At 45.4% G+C, this 22,073-nt stretch overlaps 1 protein-coding gene across 4 annotated transcripts in view; it reads left to right on the top strand.

The window, feature by feature from the left end:
- The first annotated feature begins 3,849 nt into the window (after positions 1 to 3,849).
- LRRC2 (leucine rich repeat containing 2) overlaps positions 3,850 to 22,073 on the top strand; it is a 37,551-nt gene continuing 19,327 nt past the window's right edge. The window contains exons 1-3 of one of the 4 annotated variants that reach the window (XM_038566662.1): positions 3,856 to 4,005; positions 11,410 to 11,565; positions 16,232 to 16,375. In XM_038566662.1, the coding sequence (XP_038422590.1) occupies positions 16,251 to 16,375 (125 nt within the window). In that variant the 5' untranslated portion in view covers positions 3,856 to 4,005; positions 11,410 to 11,565; positions 16,232 to 16,250. Of the gene's footprint in view, positions 4,006 to 5,401; positions 5,529 to 5,714; positions 5,798 to 11,409; positions 11,566 to 16,231; positions 16,376 to 22,073 lie in introns of those variants that run through there. The other 3 variants (XM_038566659.1, XM_038566658.1, XM_038566660.1) reach the window with 3 other exon arrangements.

Here is a 22,073-nt window from a genome sequence, read left to right on the forward strand (position 1 = left end):
GGTAGGGCTCAAACTTACAACCGGGAAATCAAGAGTCACACGTTGTACTGACCCAGCCAGCCTGCCAGACGCCCCTGGAATTTCTTCCCTGATACAGCCAAGAGATGGAGCATCTGCACACAGTGAGTTTAACACAATAAAAACAGTTCCTTGTATTAATAAAAGTACATTATGTATTTTAAAGTACTTCCTGATTCATTTCCCTGCCTGTGAATCAGAAGCGACTGTACTGAACATGCCGAATTATGGATCACTGGACCTCACCGCAGACTTGAGTCAGGACCTCCTGGGGGGGAGGGGTCCACGCAGGCCACGCCCCCACACAGGCCACGCCCCCACACAAACAGGCCACGCCCACACAGACGCAGGCCTCTCCCACAAGGGGCCAGTCCTGGGTACCCCTTCCTCCAGACTGTGCTAATTCCAGGGCCTCAGGGCTCCTTGTGCTCTGGCGCCCCCCGGACCAGCAGCTTCCCTGTCACCTAGAGCTTATTAGGGAGACCGACTATGGGTCCCTCTGTGGCCTCCTGCGTCAGACTTTGCAGTTTCGTAAGATCCTAGGTGGTTACGGTGGAGGGTTGCCAGATAAAATACAGGACACCCAGGAATATTTAAACTTCAGATAAACCACAAATAATTTTTAAGTATGACTCATGCAATATTGGAAACATACTTTTATTAAAAATTACTTGTGGTTTATCTGAAATTCAAATGTAACTGAAAGAATTTTTATTTGCTAAATTTCTCAGTCCTGTTTGGGTGCACATTGTAGGCTCAGGAGCCTGGGCTGAACAATGGCCTGCTTCTCTAACCCTGGCATCGTAAAGGAAGCCCATGGTATTTGAATGTATTTGTGGGGGAAAATATTTTTCAACTTTAATACGATTGAGCTTTTGAATAGCTAGCCCTCTTATAAATTGAAAAAGTATTTAAGCAGCATTTGACCTGAAACTACCTTTTCAATTTATATTCTTTGGTTCAGAACACCATAAACAAAACAAAACAAAAACCAAATGCGACAATTACTGACTAGGAAACTTACATTATTTATCAAAAGAGAAAAATACTATTCAAATTCTAAGTAATAAAAAGCACATCTAACACTTTAAAGGTCTGATTTAATATTGTTCCAGAGATTTATTTTAGTTCCATCAATCTGGTATGTAATTTAAAATGATAATTTATTGTGGCGCCTGAGTGGCTCAGTCCATTAAGCGTCTGCCTTCAGCTCAGGTCATGATCCCGGGGTCCTTGATGGAGCCCCGCATGGAGCCCGACATCTGCCCCCTGCTCTGTGAGGGGCCTACTTCTCCCTCTCCATCTGCCTGCCACTCTCCTTGCTTGTGCTCTCTCTCTGTCATATAAATAAATAAACCTTTTTAAAAAAGTAAAACAGTAATTAAAATTTTTTTTACCTATTAAAATAAACAACTTTATTAACAAAATTTTAACTCTAATATAGGTAACATGCGATGTTATATTAGTTTCAGGTGTACGATACAGTGATTCAGCACTTCTGCACATTACCTGGTGCTCATCCCGGGCAAGTGTGCTCCTTAATCCCCATCAATTATTTCACCCCTTCCCCATTTTCCCTTGATAACCAGTAGTTTATTCTCTGTAGCTAAGAGTCTTGGTTTGTCTCTCTCTTTTTTCCTTTGCTTGTTTGTCTTATTTCTTAAATTCCACATATGAGTGAAATCATATAGTATTTGGCTGACTTATTTTACTTAGCTCCAACCATGTCATTGCAAATGACAAGATTTCACCCTTTTTTTATGGCTGGATAAAATGGACCCTTGGCCCGCTTCCACATCTTGGCTATTGTAAATAATGCTGCTATGAACGTAGGGATGCACATTACCCTTCAAATTGGTGGTTTTGTCTTTTTTGGTAAATACCCAGTAGTGTGATTACTGGACTGTAGGGTAGTCCTATTTTTAACTTTCTGAGGAAACTCCATACTGTTTTCCAGAGTGGCTGCACCATTTTGCACTCCCACCAACAGTGCACAAGGGTTCCTTTTTCTTCTCATTCCCGCCAATGCTTGTTATTTCTTTGTGTTTTTGATTTTAGCCATTCTTTTTTTTAAAAAGATTTTATTTATTTATTCATGAGAGACAGAGAGAGAGAGAGAGAGAGAGAGAGGCAGAGGGAGAAGCAGACTCCAAGCAGGGAGCTTGACGTGGGACTCGATCCAGGGTCTCCAGGATCACGCCCTGGGCCGAAGGCAGGCGCTAAATCCCCGTGCCACCCAGGGATCCCGATTTTAACCATTCTGACAGGTGTGAGGTGATGTCTAATTGTACTTTGATTTACATTTTCCCGATGATAAGTGGCGTTAGGCATCTTTTCATATGTCTGTTGGCCAATCTGGATGTCTTCTTTGGAAAAATGTCTGTTCATATCTTCTGCCTGTTTTTAATTGGGTTGTTTTTTGGATGTTAAATTGTGTCAGTTCTTTATATATCTTGGATACTAACCCTTTATCAGATATGTCATTTGTAAATATCTTCTCCAATTCTATGGGTTGCCTTTTAGTCTTTTGATCATTTCCTTCACTGTGTAGAAGCTTTTTATTTTGATGTGACCTCAGTAGTTTGTTTTTGCTTTTGTTTCCCTTGCCTCAGGAGACATCTAGAAAAACATTGCTATGGCTGATGCCAGAGATATTACTGCCTGTGTTCTCTTCTGGGATCTTTATGGTTTCAGGTCTCACATTTAGGTCTTTAATCCATTTTGAGTTTATTTTTGTGTATGGTGTGAGAAAGCGGTCCAGTTTCATTCTTTTGCATGTAGCTGTCCAGTTTTCCCAACACCATTTGTTGAAGAGACTGTCTTTTTTCCATTGCATATTCTTTCCTGCTTTGTTGAAGGTTTACTATACAATTATGGGTTTATTTCTGGGTTCTCTATTCTGTTCTATTGATCTATGTGCCTGGTTTTGTGCCAGTGCCATAATATTTTGATGATTACAGTTTTTTTTTTTTTGATTACAGTTTTGTAATGCAGCTTGAAGTCTGGAATTATGATACCTCCAACTTTGTTTTTCTTTTTCAAAATTGTTTTGGCCGTTTGTGGTCTTTTGGTTCCCTGTAAATTTTAGGATTGTTTGTTCTAGCTGTGTGAAAAATGCTGTTGGTATTTTAACAGGGATTGCATTAATAAAATGATAACTTAATTATAAATGTCAACAAATAGAAAATAGTCCCTTCAAAATCCAACTATTTTGTAATTAGAGTTATTATGCCTATAGTAGACAAAGGGGGTCTTCTGTTTAGGATGAAGGGGTATGAGGAGTCTGTTGCCCAGAAGTGGGGGTGGTTGTAAGGACCTCTTGGAACAGGCAGGGGTGAGGGAAGTGGGGCTGGGAGATGCAGTGAGGTAGGAGCCATTCCTGATTAATTATCAAATTGTCACAGTGTTGGATTTCAACAAAGCATCTTTGCCCAATTAATAAAATCATTAAAGAGAACCTAAATTCATATGTTTTAGGAAATTTAAAGAAAAACAAGGTGAAACCCAGACCTGTGATAAGCATTGCTTTGAACACTGAAAACACTTTTACATTCACTGGGTCGTATGGCCTTCTGATCCTGCTTTTTGTTTGGTTCTTAGCTCACAGTGCGAAGAGCACAAGCCCTTTCCCCTTTCTGGCCTGTTTCACTCAACACACTTCAGGATGGCCCGTGGAAAAAGGCTGTGCCATCTGTAATCCCGGGTTATAGGGCTCACATTGGCCAGCCTGTCATTTGCCCTGTGCCAAGCCCTCCCCTTTGAAATGCGTTTTGTCTCATGCCGGGCTGAGTCACATTGAATAGATAGACCGTTTATCAGCACATGTCCTACAGATCATATTATCCACTGACAAATATAGCCCGTTAGTGCACAGGCCAGGAGGCTCCAGTGTGTGGCGGCTGCGGCGTCAACAGGCTCTGCAGCCCGGATTCCACTAGGCAGGCAGCAGGCAGGGGCTGGGGCGGCAGCTCGGTCACGCAGTCACGGGTAGGTGGCCGTCGTGGGGGTGGGGACGCGGCAGGAGCAAGTGAGCACCTGCTCTGGAGACCGGGGGGATTGTGAAAGGAATGGGAGCAAGGGGGCTTGTGGCACCTGCTGGGGAGGGTGAGGGGGGCAGTACCTCCTTGTTTACATCTGTCCCACCGTGCCTGGCAGGACAGGGGTAAACATTCCCAGTGGAACACAGAATATGCATTTATCTACATTTTAGGGCAAGAACTGGAATTGAGTCGAGAAGGAGAAAATGTGGCAGGGGCAGGTGGTTCCCCGAGAGGCTGCTGCTGTGGCAGGGGGTGTCCAAGGTTCCTGCTCCTGCTTAGTGGATTTTTCCCAGTAAACTGCCCTGGTGCCCAAGGCTGAGCTCAGAGCTTTCTGGTCCAAAGTGTTGTCTAGGGGAGATAAATCAACTTTGTTTGTGTCTTGGGTGCCCTGAAAGGGATGATTGATATCTGGGGTGGCGGGGGGGGAGTCTTTCCTCCTGAGACTGTCTTATCCCCTTGGGGAGAGGGTGAGGGTGGGAAACTGATCGGAAACCCAGGGGAGAATCATCTGGATTTGTAAGTAGCTTAGCTGTGCTGGTGACTCTACCAAATTCTCTCCAGTAACTCAGGGACTGGGGCGATCTCGCAGAGAACTTCTCCTAACCATTCCAGGGGCAGAAGAATCCTCGGGTGTTCATGAACCTCTTGTTCTTATCTTGCATTTCATTGGTGACCATATCTGTCTTCATTTCTTTTCTTCTTTCTTTTTAATAACTGACATTTTTGGAGTTTTACCAGGTGCCAGGTACTGTCTTAAGCACTTGACACAAATGATCACACCTGATCCTGTCCCCAGTCTTATGAGCAGGGTACTGCTGTCACACCCGTGTTCAGATAAGTACACTGGGGTGCAGAGAGGTTAGGTGACCATCTCAGGGACGTGCAGCTTTAAGTGGAGGAGGCAGGACTCTAGCCTCCAGCAGGTTGGTTCTGACAGGGTCCTTCCTTTTAATCCTGTCCAGAGACTCCGCCTCCCTGCCTGGATTTTCTGGTTTAACAAATTTACTGTAAAAATAATGGATATTCCCAGGGAAACTCTGACCTTGTGACAGAAAATGTAATTTAATTCAGAATTGAGCTGAAATATCGTGACTCTACTGACCTCCCTTCAGAATTTAGCCTTCAGCAACCCTGCTGTTTCTATCAGAACACTCACTCTGGGTTCCAACTCTGGGGTCCAAGCAGTGGCCTTATGTGAGGATTGAATGGGATTTGTGTGTCACAAAAGCCCCTTGTTGGCTATGGTCTTGTCCTCTCTGTGCATTGGTGTCCCCAGGAATCCCTATAGTCATAGTCACCCCCTTAGTTCCACAAGGCTGACAATAGATGTCTTATTCATGTGGCGGATACGTGGGGAAGAATGCTGTGGAGGTTCTGGAGCTGGTCTGCCCAGAGGAAAGAGTGGCCCTGGGGGCTCTGAAGAGCTGTTGGGGGCAACAGGCCTAGGCCTCTCTCCCCATGGATGTTCAGGTGACCCCCCACCCCCGACCTCAGCTCTGTCCCTCACGCTGTGCATACACTGTGTCCCCTGCCTAGACACAGCTCCCGCCTTGCCTCTGTCCCTCTGCCACCCTGGCGGAGGGAGTGCCCAGAATGGCTGGGCACCTGTATTGTGGGCTTTGTTGGGTCTCCTCCCTCAGATCCTCTGTACCTTAGACTTTCAGAGATGTGAGGCCTGTTCCCAACCTCTCGACCTCTCTTTGCCCAGTCTGCTGTTTGACCAGAAGGGAGAGGACTAGGTGAGTAGAATGTCCCCCTCCCTCTTGGAACCCTGGCATAGGTCTTCTGAGTGGGAACGAGTGTTCTGGTGCCAGGGGACATGTTTTTCCAGTCATGCCCTCTGGCTCAGACAGTGGATGGCTCTGTAAAGTGATTCTAATGTACCTGGGTTGTGGAGGGCGGGTGAACAATTATTCAAGCAAATCTGCACCGAGACTCCCTCTCCCCTTCCTCAGGATCCCTGTGGGTTGGCCCCGAGTCCCACCCCCCACACATACTTGAGGGAGTTCCTCTTCTCACACTACAATGTTTGTTCAGCCCCCATTATCAAATCTGCACGCAGCACTGAAATATATCTCTGTGAGCTTCTGTTCTCCTCTCCAGATGGAGAGCTCAGGGGCAGGGACATTCATCCTTCTACATTTGACGAGTGTCCATAATGTCAGTTATTTGGGGTTCCCAGGAATCAAAGAACAGAGATACACACCACATAAACTGGCTCAATATGCAGGGTTTCTGTGTTGAGGTCCAGAAGCAGGAGCCTGGCCCCACATCCCCTCCAGGGCTATCGTCTGTCACCGTCTGTCACCTGGTGACTGCTCAGGGTCAGTGGCTGACTCTGAGCCCACGTCTGGGGCTTCTCGGGTGGCTGCTTCTGTCGATAAACCATGGCCCTTCTCAGTGCAACCCACTGTCAAAGTATAATTAAACCAAGGAGCAAATAGTTCAACTTGTATTGTGTGCTGTAAAGCGAACGAGCAACAGTTTGAGAGAGAAAATAACCGGAGGATCTACCCTGGATAAAGAGGCCATGAAGGCCATGCTGAAGAGAGAACACTGAAGCTGAGTTCAGGGGGCATGGGGATGTGAGGAAGCCAGGCAGATGGGGGAAGAGGGTCTAGGCAGATGGCGCAGTGTGTTCAGGACCTGAAGTAGGAAGAAATGTGGGATGAGTGACACACTGAGGAGGAAAGGGTTTGAAGGTGGATCATGCCAAAATCTCACTGGGCCCTGTGAGAAGCTGGAATCTTCCCCTCATCCCAAAGGGAAGTCTCTGGAGCACTTCAGCCAGGCAGCAGCATGATCTCATTCTTGTCGGGAAATGATGCTCACTGTTGTGTAATAAATGGATTGGATGCGGGCGAGTGGGAAGTTGGGACATCAGCTGTGAGGCTTCTGCATGACGAGGCCAGCTGTGACACTAACTGGTAGTGAGAAATGCATGCCTTCTAAGACCTGGGTGATACACTGGATGTGTGAATGAATGTGTGTGCTCGTGTACGTGTTTGTGACCATATGGCGGGTAGGGCCGAGGAAGCAGAAGGCATAAAAGAGTGACCTCCAGGTAATGATGGAGTCAAGATGAGGAATTAAGGCAGCCAGGAATGGTTAGATTTTAAGTGAGGGACTTTGGAAGGAATTGTGTTTCTTTGAGCTATGCATGGGACATCCAAGTGGATATATCAAGGAGGCAGCAGGATATAGATACCAGATTTCTCTATAAATTGAGACTGATTCTTTTAAGTGGCTCTTATTTTACTGTCCACTGTATTAATGATTTATTGTCGCATAACAAACCACTCCAACACTTACTTACAGCTTAACACAACAAACATATTATGTCCGAGGTTTGAGAATGCCTTAGCTGAGTGGTCCAGGCTCAGGGCCTGTTGTGAAGTTGCATCTGAGATGTCTTCTGGGGCTGCTACCATCTGAAGGCTCAACTGGGGCTGGAGGATTTGCCTTTAGACAGCTTCCACTTACATGGCTACTGACAGGAGACCTCTGTTCCTCTCCATATGAAGCTTCTCTATAGGGCCACTTCAGCATCCTCATGACACAGTGGCTGACTTCCCCTGGAGTGCATGACCCAAGAAATAGATAGAGGAGTGCCTGGTGGGACTTCGTCTCAGAAGTTGCACGCCATCACTCTTACCACATTTTATTCATTAGAAGTGAGTCACTGAATCCAATCCATGCTCAAGGGGGGAGGAATTAAGCTCTACCCTTTTACAGGAGAGAATGTCAAGGAATTTGTGGGTACAAGTTAAAGCCATCATATCCACAAAACAAAATCTATTTTATTGTTCACTGAAGCTGAGATGCACAAACAAGACTGGCACATGTTTTTGTATGGCACATGGGCACCACTGGAGGGGGCTTGCACTCTGAGCCATGGAGCCCAAGCTGGAGTACCCCCTCTCCCTTTATTCCCTCCAAGTGCCTATCTACTTGACCAGCTGTATCTTGCTGCTGCCCAAGGCCCATGCTAGTTGCTCTCTACATGTTGGAGACTCTGCTGTTGACAATGCCCAGGCACCAAGCAGTGGAATCTCTGCTCAGGAGTTGGTGATTTAGCAAGTCCACATAGCCACTAGCCAGCTACCCACCTTGAGCTGACAGGAGGACAGAAGGAACCACCAGCATCTGGGTGTTACTGGGATAGAGAGTGAAACTGACTACAGCAGGTCCCCATTCCCAGTCCCTCTGTGTGCTGGCCTGCCAGGCCTTTCCCTCTTGAGCCAGTCGCTCTTGTCCTGAGAATGTCTCTAGCAAGTGGCAACTGAGCACGAAGCATGGGAGCATGCTCATGGCTCTGGCAGGCCCAGGGCAAGTCAGCAGGGAGGAGCAGGCCAAGAGCTTTCTCTTTTGTTATGTAAGTACCTACGTAATATCTTCCATTTTGTCAGTTGGCCTGTGAAGCCTACAATATTTACTATCTTGCTCTTTTACTGAAAATGTTTGCTGACCCCTGCAGTAAAGCAGAAGGTTTTTCCGGGAGAAATTTTCCTTTCCACTATGAATCCAACTTTTGAGAGTCTCTGATTGTGATGCGTTCACTCAGGACCCAGAACACCAAGCGCTGGAGAAAAATGAGCCAATGGCACTCTGCCCCAGTGTCCTCTCTATCGCCATAAGTGATGTCATTGTCATCCTGTCCTCTCCTCTAGTCCCTTGTGTCTTCTTCTCTGGAAGATGCTCTGTGGCTGAGACCATGCAGCCCAAATGTAGGGATCTGTGTTCTTGTGATTCTGCTGTAACCATAAAGCCAGATCTCCAGCAGGCAATTGGAATCTGATGTCCCCTTGGATCCATGAACCTTTGCTGTAAAATCCATTGAGGGCTCAGGCTGACGCTCTGCATTTTTTATGGTGCCTCAGGAGAGTGTACTTGTATACTTGGATGTTGTGTTTTCTCTTGGAGGTTATTGCTTCATTTGAATTGATGTTCTCTCACACTGCATCCTGTAGAGGTGATTTTTTTTTCTCTTTACTGCTTTGGTATAGTATATCATGGTGCTATTTCTATAGTTCTGGAGAAACCTAATGCTTAGGAAATTACATTTTACGTATTTGCCTGAAAGGTTGTGTTGGCTGGAGCTCATGCTACAAAGAAGAGATTAGCTTTGTAAATTTGTCAGGGGACCATCTCTCTTTCCCCAACCTGCTGAGTGACTGGCACTTGCATGTGTCCCTGACATTTCCTTTCTCCTTGCTTCCCTCCTCTCTGCATCCCAGACGTCTCCCTCCTCTCTGCTTCTGGATGGAGAGTCTCCTGCTGTTCTAGAATGACTCATTGGCTCCTATTATAAAACCACTTCTGTGATCTGACACCCACCCATAGAGCTACTGTCTCCAGGGTTGATCCTGAACCTGCCCAGTTGTCTCGGGAGGCCTAGATTCAGCACTGTCCTGTACAGGACACCAGGGGCTGAGCTGGCCCTGGCATTCACGGACTGGTTATTTATTTATTTATTTATTTATTTATTTATTTATTTATTATTTTTTAAAAAAGGATTTTATTTATTTATTCATGATGGGGGAGAGAGAGAGAGAGAGAGAGAGGCAGAGACACAGGCAGAGGGAGAAGCAGGTTCATGCAGGGAGCCTGATGTGGGACTCGATCCCCGGTCTTCAGGATCACACCCTGGGCCAAAGGCAGGCGCTGAACTGCTGAGCCACCCAGGGATCCCCTATTTATTTATTTTTTAAAGATTTTATTTATTTATTCATGAAAGACACACACAGAGGGAGGCAGAGACATAGGCAGAGAGAGAAGCAGGCTCCATGCAGGGAGCCTGATGTGGGACTCGATCTGGGGACTCCAGGACCATGCCCTGGGCCAAAGGCAAGCACTAAACTACTGAGCCATCCAGGGATCCCAGGATTGGTTATTTCTTAGCTTCCCAGGATTTCTGGACAGTATATGCAGATCTCTAGCAAACGTGGTCATCTCTCACTGTTCTTAAAGCCTCTAAGTTTTGTTATACACATTTGCAAACCGAACATCTCATGGGCAAGATCTTGATTTAAATTCCAGCCCATTCAAAACCCCCTCTCTCTTTTTTTTTAAACCCTTTTAATTGAAGAAAAGAACTTCCTTCTCTGCTTTGCAAGATACAGGGGAAATGGGGAACATGGTTAGATGGCAGATAGGATATGCTATTTCCCACCAAAACACTGACACTAATATTGATTTGCAGGTATTTAAAAATAAAACCCAAAGCATCCAGAAGACACCATTCCTCTAAGATGCAAAATTGAATTACATTTCCAAATGAATGCATAGAAACTAATGAGCAATGGTCTGTGTGTGTTTGTGTGTGTGTGTTTGTTTAATGCACAGACAGTTAATGGACAGATCTGGCTACTCCACAAGAATTTGTTGCTCTAAGAAAATGACAGTCACTCAACAAAGGCTGAACCATGCTGGTTGATCTAGAGCACACACACCCTGAACATAGAGCAATCCTTCCAGTTTTAAGTACCCTTGGCTGGCTGGGCTGTCCACGCTGCTGGGAAAGCTCACTTTACTTTGGCTTTTTGCTTTGCTTCTATGTGTAGACTTGGATTATGTGTAGAGATCGCCTCAAAGAGTTTAAGTCTGCCTGATTCTCTCTTTCTCATTTTTCTCCATTACAGGCTGGGGACTGTACTCTCTTGTTTTCAGGCTGTGCTTGGCATGCTTTGATGCAATTTTATTTTATTTTATCTTATTTAATTTAATTTTTTTTTTGTCAAAAGCCAAAACCTTAAGACCTTTGCAGCTTAGGTGCTCCTGAGCTCAAAATGACAGAGTAAGGAAAGTGGTAAAAGACAAATTAAATGCAGTGGTTTCTGGTTCTGGGTGAGACAGCGTTAGGCATCCTCCACCATGTTTCTCCTATTAAATGCAGTTCTCAAACTCAAAAGGAATACACAGAGCAGGAATATCAAGACTCTGAAAAGTAACTGGTTGCAAGAGAGGAGGGGAAAGATATCAGAATTCCGAGTACAGAGAGCCTGCGGTATGTTTCCCATTTTCCCCTCCAGTGTTATGCAGCCTGGACTCAAGGCAGCCTGGAAGTCAGAATTGGGCACAAGGGTACCTAATGTTGCTGCAGGAGTGGAAAAGGGGACCCCCCTAATGCTCAGAGAATGGATTCAAATCCTTGTTTTTCTTTTCTTCATTCTGTCATGCCTCAGCGCACAAAGGATTCTGTGATCGCAGGAAGGGGCCGGGGCGTGGGGTGAGGTTGATAGTGGAGGGCCTCAGTCCCCAATATTTTGAGAAAGAGGTCTTTCCTTTTGGATCACAGGAATTGCAGGCCCCAGAAGGTGGAGAAAACTCTCATTGCTTTTTCCCTCTCCAGGAGCACCTGCTACTTGGCGCCCCAAAGCAGGTGGACAGCAAAGCAGATGGACTGAAACCATAGGTCTCTGGCCAGAGGACTGTAAAAGGGAGCCCCAGGAATCTAGAAGAATCGAGGCAAGCAAGAAGAGGAAAGAGCTCAGAGAACAACCATAAGGTTGTTTAGAGCTCCTGGGCTCCTTCCTGAGCTGCAGCTGTGCAGCCGGCCCTAACCAGCATGCCTTCTGCTGTTAGAACTGAAGGCCAGGGTGGACCATGGCCTCCATCCAAGATGGCCACTGGGGGGGGGGGCGCACTTGGGCAGCTGAACTGCACGGAACCCTCAGAGGAGGAAGGAAATTCCAGCCCCAGAAGGTGGGAGGGAGGGAATGTGAGTCTGAACTGATCCACATTCATCACCTACTGTGTCAGTCATCAATTTATTGCCTCTCAGCTTGCTTCTGGAAGTAGACTTCGGCGTATGTACTGTGTGACACACGGCATTGTTCCTTTAAGTATTTGTCCTTTAAAGTGAACACCATGTTAGAGTTTCTCAGGGGAAGGCCCTGGAGGGATGGTGTGGTAGGAGGAGGTTTCCTGCCTTTTCCAGTGTGGGCAGGAGGGGGCCAGCTGGGGGCACATCTCCTGGAGCCTGCCGCAGCCCCAGGCCCAGAACGTGGTGCCTTGCACCCTGACTGCCCTGGCTAGCAAGAACCTTTCTGCAGTTCTCTCCATCTAGAAAGCAGACATCTTGGAGCCCCTGTGCTCTGGATCCCCTACTGCATGTCCACACCACTGGTGGCTGGTTAGGTTGTCTTCCACCCCAGCCAGACCAGCTTGCCCAAACCAGAGGACTTCCCTGCTATCTGCTGGGCAGAAGCACAACTTCTAAAACAAGGTCTGAAGTCCTTCCAAGTTTTTCCTTTCTGGGGTACTTTCCCTCTACTGTTGGGCATGAATGGAAAGATGGAAAATATCAGCAAAGAAATAGAAAGTATAAAGAACCAAATGGAAATTTTAGAAGTAAAATAGACAATTATTGAAATAAAACACTCCCTGGATAAACTCATAAACATAATAGAGTTAATATAGGGGAGAGATGGGACTTTAAAAAAAATATATTTTAAAAAATTTATTCATGAGACACACAGAGAGAGAGGCAGAGGGAGAAGTAGGTTCCCTGCAGGGAGCCCAATGCAGGACTTGATCCCAAGACCCTGGAATCATGACCTGAGCCAAAGGCAGATGCTCAACACCTGAGTCATCCAGGTGGGACATCTGAAGATGGTTTGCTGGATATTATCAATCTGAAAACAGAGAGGAAAAGAGACTTCTAAAAAAACTGGACAGCCTCAAGAATCTATGAAACGTTATTGAAAGGGCTAATATTTGTCTTGTCTGATTCCCAGAAGGAGGGGAGGAAGAGGGCAGTGCAGAAGAAATAGCTAGAGAAAGAATGGCTGAAAATTCCCAAATTTGGCAAAAGATAAAACCTTCTGACCAGAGGAGCCAGGCAAATCCCACAGAGGATAAATCCCAAGAAATCCATGCCCAGATTCATCATAATTAAACTGAGGAAAACCAAAGATGAGGAAAAAGTCTCGAAAAGTCATGAGTGAACCATGATGTGTCACCTCGACAAGACTTATGGTTGCAACAACTGCACACTTCTTATGGGAAACCATGCCGGCCAGAAGAAAACAGGCATGGTGTTGAGTGAAAAGTGCTGAGTGAAAAGAATTATCTCGGGATTCTCTATCCAGCGAAAGTACTCTTCCGGAGTGAAGGTGAAAAGAAGATATTCAGATGAAGGAGAACAGAGCATCTGGCAGTAGATGTCGTCTGTCCCAGGGGACGGTTAAGGGAAGTTGTTTAGGCAGAAGAGAGGTGCTACCAGAGGTAGCCACCAGGAATGAGGGAGGAGCCACAGATGCGGTACATATCAGGGCAGACGTGACAGGCTAGTGCCCTCCTTGTGAGTTCTTTAAAATAAATTTCATGATTGGAAGCCAAAAATAGAACAGTGACAGATTCAGTGCATGGGAGAGTACGGCAGCACCAAGATGAGAGCCCAGTGGGAGACCTCAGTGGTAGTAAGATTTCCATGCCTCTCTTCAAGTGGTAAATAGTGTCTCTGATGGACTGTGAGAAGTGAAGCTGGGAGCTTATCCTCCCTAGGGCCACCATGAAGAAGAAAAGATTACACAGAGAAACACAAAGAAATGTTCAGATAAACACAAAGGAAGGCTGGAAAGTGTAAAGAGGGGGAAAAAAAAAGGAAGGGTCAAGCAGAAAATGGATAATAAATGAATTCAGACCTAAAGGCAAAGAATCAATAATTATACAAATGTAAGTTACTCAAACACAACAATTAAAAGACACTGTTGGAATGTGGGAAATAGATAATTCAACAAGATTCTGTCTTCAGGGGGGCCTGGCTCGATCAGTCAGTGGAGCATGTGACTATTGATCTCAGGGTTGTAAGTTCAAGCCCTGTACTGGGTGTGGAGTCTACTAAAAAAAGGGGGGGGGTCTGTCTACAAAATCTCACATCAAATATAGCCATATACTTAGAATAAAGGTAAAAGGGTGAAATCGAGAAAATTTTTCAAATCCTGTATCTGATGAAAGACCTGTGTTTAGAATATATAAAGACTGTTACAAGTCAACAATAAAAAGACAAATGGCCCAGTTTAAAATTTGGCAAAGGATCTGAATAGATATTTCTACCAAGAAGGCATTAAAATGGTCAATAAGCACATAAAAATATGTTCAATCAACATCATTAGCTGTCAGGGAAATGCAAATGAAAACCACTAGAGACCACTGCTCAACTAGCCGGATGGCCACGATGGAAGAACGAGTGTGGAGAGGATGTAGACACACGGAGACCCTCATGCATGGCTGCTGGGGCAGTAAAATGATGCAGCTGCTTTGGGGGAACAGTCCAGCAGTTCCTGAAAAGGTTAGACACAGAGTTATCATAGGATCCTCCAGTGTATTTACTCTAGGGAATGGAAAACACAGTCCACAGAAAAGGTGCACCACTTGCACCTTTGTTAGAAATATCCTTTAGGTAAAAGAGTTTTAAGAGAGACAAAAGACAGTCTCACATGTCAGAAGTTAAAGGAAAGACAGAAGTAAATTGGGGCCAGCATTTTCAGCTCTTTAGATGAAAATTATGGCTCTCCAGCATTCCCCTGCACAAACATAAGCTGGCTCTTCCACTCTTCCACTCAGACTGGCAAGCCATTCATGGAGAGTGCACAGCTGAGTCAGAAGATTAAATATTTGGTTTTGTATCCCCACTGACTGCCATTTAGAAACGTCTGGAACCAGAGAAGAGAATATTCAACAACCCTACTATTTGCCAACTGACATGTTGTGTGTGTATGTGTGTGCGTGCGTGTGCACATGAATGAGGAAATGGATGGAGCCAGATTTCAATGCTGTTAAGTAGGGGAAATTTAAAATGATAACTAGGAAGTTATTTTTAGATAAGAGAGATCAGTGTAGGTTAGTGGAATGGACATTAAAATGTACTTTTAAGTCCTGATAATTTTTTTTTTTTTGCAGTGAGCAAATGAATCACTTAGAGCAAATAGTAAAAACAAAATGGGAACATAAAAACGAGAGAGAGAGAGAGAGAGCTCATTGAGCAGTCTGAGAGTGGAATAATCAGGATGCAAAACTTTTACTCAGTTTTCATATATTCTTTCCACAAATATTTATGGAGGACCCACTGTGTGCCAGGCACTGTGCTGAGTCTCACTCCCGTGAAGGGCCAAGATGTACCTGACTGTGACTTTCCTTGCACTTGGAAGTCCACATAAGCAGAGATCAGCAGCTTGTGAGGTTTCATGTTGGAGGGGAACCTCACAGGACCCATCCCCATGCTGTGTTGTATGGTCAGTCCCCAGTGGGAAATGCTCACGGCGAGGTGCAAGGATTGGTTTTGTCACGTAATGGTGGCTGGTGTGTAGCCTGAGGTCACCAGGAGAATGTGTATGTGTGTATGTGTGTGTGTGTGTGTACGTTCTGGTTGACTCACAATCTTACCCTTGAGTATGTTACAGCCTATTGGGAAGATTAGATGCCTGAGAATTCAGTAGAATGTGGAACCATGAGGCTTGGGGAGGGCCCAGAGGGCTTTGGGAACCCACAATTTGGCAGAGAGGCAGCGACACAAGTGTGACTTTCTAGAGGAGATGCCACAGGGTGGGTGTTGGACTTGACTTACCCAGAGTACTATCAGGCTTTAAGAATGTTAGCAAACTGGCATCCTGGAAGTGACAGGGTATTCTATCATTACTTAAGACAATAGGTTCATTCATGTTTTCTTTCTTTTTTTTTTAAGATTTTATTTATTTATTCATGAGAGACACAGAGTGAGGCAGAGACAGGGACAGAGGAAGAAGGAGGCTCCCTGAAGGGAGCCTGATGTGGGACTTGATCTCAGGACCCCAGGATCACAACCTGAACCCAAGGCAGATGCTCAACCACTGAGTCACCCAGGTGCCCCCATTCATGTGTCATCTTAAAGTTTATGCTAAAACCGGGGTGCCTGGGTGGCTCAGTTGATAGGATGTCTGACTCTTGCTTTTAGCTCAGGTGATGATCCCAGGTTGTGATCTCAGAGTTGTGGGATCTAGTTCCGTGTGGGGCTCCACGATCAGTGGGGAGCTTGTCCCTCTCCCTCTCCCTATGCTCTCCACCCCACCACTGCTGGCTCACTCTTCTTCTCTAAAATAAATAAATAAAACCTTAAAAATAATAAAGTTCATGCTGAAAATGATTTTCTTCTGTTTGTGTGTAAAGCTGACATATGTACGTTTCTTGAATAGGTAATTTCATGCTCCCAAAATGGGACACAAAGTGGTCGTGTTTGACATTTCTGTCGTCAGAGCCTTGTGGGAAACGCGTGTCAAGAAGCACAAAGCTTGGCAGAAGAAGGAGAAAGAAAGGCTCGAGAAAAGCGCATTGGAAAAGTATGTGTTTTCTGTACTTGCCTGTGGCTTCTTTAGCGAATCAGGACCAGGCAGGCCGCAGTCATGTTGTGAGGGGGATGCCTTTCTTCTGGGATTTCTTGGTGACACTTGCTCACTGGACTGCAGAGCCATCACACTGTTGCCCAGAGCAAATGTTTGATTCCTATAACACTAACCCCCGGGTTGTATGGGCCCACATACATTCCAGGCACGGTACTAGGCACAGGAGAGACAGCGATGGCACAGTAAACCCTACAGTACACTTTGTGGGGGACTGCTCAGCTGGCCTCCCTAGGCTGTCTGATGGTCTCCACACCTGGCAGGTCATGTGACGACTGCCCCGGGGCAGCTGAAGGCCACTTTGTGTCATGCATTTCCACTCTCACCTACTGGGCTGAATGCTGGCTAAGACTCACTGTACTGATACCATTTTGACTTGGATTGAGATGATGTATGTTGACTACTCTTGTGTAAACTCATGAAATATGTGTAAAAGAGAGCTATATGTATATGACATGAAGTTGAGTGCTTGGGAAAAACTACCTTTAGGATAACCGTGAGCCACCCAATTGACTCAGCACCGCACAAGTCCGAAAAAGTATGACAAGCTGGAGAGGTTGCGCTTTCCGGAAGCTTTGTGTGTCTGTACTTTTTATTCTCTATGAAGGAACCAAAGCTCTTGGGTGATGTGCAAAGAATGTAGTTTATAAAAGAAAGGCAGAATGGGATTATGATTGGCAGACCCATTCTTGGAGGAGGTCTATGACCCTATCCCAAGTTGGCAAATGTTGATATTTTTCTATGCTTTAAGTTAAAAACAAAATGTGTAAGGTATGAGTGTCTCTCTATTCTTGGTTCTCTATTTTAATGAACTATTTGGATCCAACCAATACCTATTCTGATCATGCTTGATAATTAGGCTGTTACTCTAAAAGCGTCACAGCTGTTCCAGGTGGTTATCATTATCCCCAAATTGAACACAAGGAAGTTGGGATCTAAGTGACTTGCCCGAGTTGACACAGCTGGTAAGTGGAGAATTTGGCCAAGCTCTTTCCCCCTGCACAATGCTGTAATCACAGATGGTTGGGACGTTCTTTTCACTTGCACTAATCTGAGGTCATCCAACATGATGTGAATCTTGAATTTAAGAATTGGAACCGGGCAGCCCTGGTGGTGCAGCGGTTTAGTGCCGCCTGCAGCCCAGGGCGTGATCCTGGAGACCCTGCATCAAGTCCCACGTCAGGCTCTCTCCATGGAGCCTGCTTCTCCCTCTGCCTGTGTCTCTGCCTCTCTGTCTCTCTGTGTTTCTATGAATAAATAAATAAAATCTTAAAAAAAAAAAGAATTGGAACCTTGGACTGGCAACATCTGCGGTGATGGGTCTGAATGATCTATGGTAGCACAAATTACACAAGGTCCCTGGGCTCTGTGAGCTCAAAGTGGCTCTCAGCTCTGCTCCAACTTTCTCCCCACTCCTAGCATCTGGGGTTACTCTAGGGTGAGACAACTTGCTGAATGGGGACCTGAGCCCTGAGGGTTTTTAGGAAAGTGTCTGTAGCTGATGTGACCCCCAGAGGGTTCCTGGAGGAGGTGGCATCTGCAGAGACCCGGAGTCCACAAACTGTTCTCTCAGCTGCTGTGGAGTGGTTTTTGTGGCTTGGGCTGTATATCTTTCATCGTGGTGCTAAATGGCTTCGTGGACAGCTTCACACGTCTCCTGTATACCGGGTCAGACCTGAATTGGGCTTCATGCCATTGGGCTTGCGCCATGTCGTATCTTGCCCTAAGACAGACAACTTCTTAGGGATTTGTTAGGCTTTTCTAGCTCAAGATAAGAAAAACAGCCATCAAATTGGCAGGGCAGGTGAGGAGAAAGTCAGGATGGTGGAGGCAAGAATGTGGGTATTCAAGGAGCAAGCTGATTAGCTTCCCAGGACCTGCAAAAAATGAATGTAGTAAATTTACCTTTTTTGCAGGTGTTTCTGAGTTTCCATACTATGATTTACCCTGTGATTACTAATACTATTTGAAGTTTAACCTTAAGTTTCTCAAGATCTGTTTCCTGTGGGGAAATTGGTATATTGAAAAACTAATGAATGCCTTATCAGAAAAAGCAATTATCTAGTTAATTCAATTTTACAAAAATAGGCAGAACCCTCTATCTTGCTCTGTGACCTCACTTCATGGTACTTCATTTTGTAAGACTGCAGTTGTTCCATGAAGCATGCATCAAAACTGAAACGTTGTAAGCAGATGGGCACGTGGGTGGCTCAGTCAGTTGAGTTAGCCTTTGGCTCAAGTCATGATCCCCGGGTCCTGGGATCCAGCCCGCATCAGAGTCCCTGCTCAGTAGGGGGAGTCTGCTTCTCCCTCTGCCTTTGCACATCCCCCCTTTGTCCTGCTCATGTTCTATCTCTGTCTCTCAAATAAATATATAAAATCTTTTTAAAAAAGTTGTAAGCAGAGATGCAATACGGAATAGCACTCTGTCTGAATGAAACTCAGTCACTGAGTGGGAGAAATAGAATGGCCGCTGTAATGCTCTGAGTGAGGAATTTCTCATCCAGTGAGGCTCTTTGCCATGCAGGCCAGGACTGTGGGTTCCTTTCTTAAGGAAAGAGTATTTTATTTGCACATTTACTGATTTAATTAGAGGAATGCTAATGGCATCGTTTTGCATGTGTGTCTTGTATTTAAAGTTCTACTAAAATTGATTCAAGGGGAAGATTATTCAGTTACATGGGTGATAAAGTATAAAGACAAAGACAGTTTATCTGACTTGATATTTTTTTCCCTTTCTTTTTTGAAGTACAGCTGACATACTATGTTATATTAGTTCCAGGTGTACAACATAGGGATTTGACAACTCTATACATTAAGCTAGACAGTTTACTTATTTTAATTACTCTCAGGACGAGAATGGAATTTAAAAAAGAGTGTATAGTCTCATCTTGGCTTTCACCAAAAAACCATTTATATTCTCATGAGGTTTTGGAGGGAATGGGACATAAAACATTTAAAAAGAAATCCAAAATCGCTTCTTGGCCTTTTGGCTAAGATCAAGTGTAAAAGAAATCCTGAAACGATTTGGTATATTATAATTTTTAATGAGATATATTTAATATCCTTTTTTTTCCTCCATTTTGTATTGGCTGTACCAAAATATCTGAGCCATTTCTATTAGCTTGTAATTTGTGATGTAGGAAGGATATATTCTGTGGGGCTTAATGAGCATCGTTTCATTACATTGGCATGATATCCCTTCAGATTTGGTCTAAGAAATGAGGGTAGCAGAGATGCTAACCTGAAAAGTAGTTGGTGAACACAAGACCTGGCAGTGACTATGCTGTTGGTTGTTGACATTTTGGGGGGAATTTCTTCTGCTCATTCAATCTGCATGTCTTATACCCAGGCTCTACCCCACATCCCTGCTATAATCAGATCTAGATCTGTAGGCAATAATGTACATTTCTATATTTATTTATTTCAAAAGATTTATTTATTTATTTATTTATTTATTTATTTATTTATTTATTTAAGAGAGCAGAGGGAGGGGCAGAGGGAGAGGAAAGAGAGGGAGATTCTTAAGCAGGTTCCACGCCAAGTGCAGAGCCCAGTGCAGGGCTTGACCTCAGGACCCTGAGATCATGACCTGAACTGAAATCAAGAGTTGGATGTTTACCTGAGCCACCCAGGTGCCCCTAATTATTTACATTTATTTTTATCACATGGTATTCAAGTATTTAAATTATACAGAAGAGCTAATAATGAAAAGTAACAATCCCAAGCCAATCCTGCCATTTTCTCCCAGTATTAAATTCATCTCTCTCCATGTGCTGGTATTTTTAAATTTCTCACTTTTATTACATTACATGTAGACTCCATATGCAGATCCGGAAGCCCTACCTACTTGCTTAGTGCTTACACCAGCTCAGCTCACTGTGAGCAGGACCTGGATAGGGTGGTAGCTGGACTAACCAGGGCCACCAGCAAAATACTTTTCTAAATGCTCCTCTTTCTCCTAGCTTAATAGCAAGCTTGAAACTCCAATGATACCCAAAGTTTTGGAAGAACAAAAAGTGTGCATACAGACCTGGGGAGCCAGCCCTGCAGAAATTCAGGAATGAATGTTCCAGGCAAGAGTAATGCAAACACTGAGGCAGGGGTTGGCCTGGGTGTTCAAGGGAGAGCAGGGAGGCCAGTCAGTGGATCAGAAAGAAGCAAGTGACAGTGCACTAGTGGATGTGGCCAGCCAGGCAGGAGAAAGCACAGACCTGTAGGGCCTTATAGCCACAGTGGGACATTGCTTTACTGTATGAAATGAGGAGCCAAGGACAGGGTGTGACTGCCATTGTGACTGGCCTACTCTAACTATTGGGTGAGTTTAGACCATCGGGAGGCAAGAGTGGCGCAAGCAGAGGATGGTGAGTTGGACAAGAATGGAAGCAGGGAAGATAATGAAGAGTGGCCGGATTCTCACAGAACTAACCATATCTCCTGATGGATTTGATATGAGATAGGAAAAAAGCTTAGAGCCAACAATGAGCCTGAGTTTTTAGCCAGAACATCTGGAAGCCTTTTACGGAGATAGGGAAGAAGCAAGTTTTGGGGTGAAGATCAGGAGTTTGGGCTGCAGTAAGTTAATTTTTTAAAAAAGATTTTATTTATTTATTCATGAGAGACACAGAGGGAGGCAGAGACATAGGCAGAGGGAGAAAAGCAGGCTCCCTGCAGGGAGCCCAATGTGGGACTCGATTCCAGGACCCTAGGATCACAACCTGAGCCAAAGGCAGACACTCAACCACTGACTGACCGAGGTGCCCTTGGAACATGTTAATTTAGGAACACCTTTTAGACATTCAGGTGGAGATAGGGGGGAGGTGAGGAAGCTGGATTCAGTGAGGCAGCCCTGGCTAGAGAACTATAATTGGGCATCACCAGCACAGAGATGTATTTAAAGCCACGGCACTGGGAGATATCAGAAGAGTGAGTGTAGATAGAGACGGGCAGAGACCCAAGGGCTGGGGGTTGGGCCCTTGGAGATTGGAGGTTGGGAAGCTGAGTGGGAGACAGCCCAGCAACTAGAGTGGTAGGAATGGAATGGGCAGAGAGAGGGAGCCAAATAGCAATCAGGCTTCACGGGGGAGGAAGGGCTTTGTCAAATGCTGCAGATGGGTCAGAGAAGGTGAGGACTGGATTTGACCACTGGATCTGGCAAAGCAGAGGTCATGATGGCCTTGAGACCAGTTTCCAAAGAAGGGGAATGCTGAGTGAAGGGGGGGGGGGTCAACAGAGAACAAGGGGGTGGGAACAGAGAATTGTAGATGTGAGCCAGCACAACTCTTTCAGGGGTTGGCTTAAAGTGAAGCAGAGAAGTGGGTTTGATGGAAGACATGAGGTTGCAGGGGGTGGGGGTGGCGTAGGAGGGGGTTGAGGTGGAGGTGGTGGGTGGGTGGCAGAGTTGCTCTTTAAGTTGGGAAAAATAATCCTGCACATGTGCTGATGGGAGCGATCCACCGGAGGACATCCTCCAGGGAGAAGGAGAGAACCGGGCAGGAAATCCTTGAGTGGGTGAGAGGCTGGGTTTAACGTTGGAGGGGGTGAGGGCTGGCCACTGGGAGGATCTGGGACAGTTCTTCCAGACCAGCCAAAGTGTAGGCAGAGTCAACAGGAACACATGTGAGCAGGTGGCGTGGAT

Source organism: Canis lupus, chromosome 20, assembly GCF_011100685.1.
Source record: "Canis lupus familiaris isolate Mischka breed German Shepherd chromosome 20, alternate assembly UU_Cfam_GSD_1.0, whole genome shotgun sequence".
Lineage (NCBI taxonomy): Eukaryota > Metazoa > Chordata > Mammalia > Carnivora > Canidae > Canis > Canis lupus.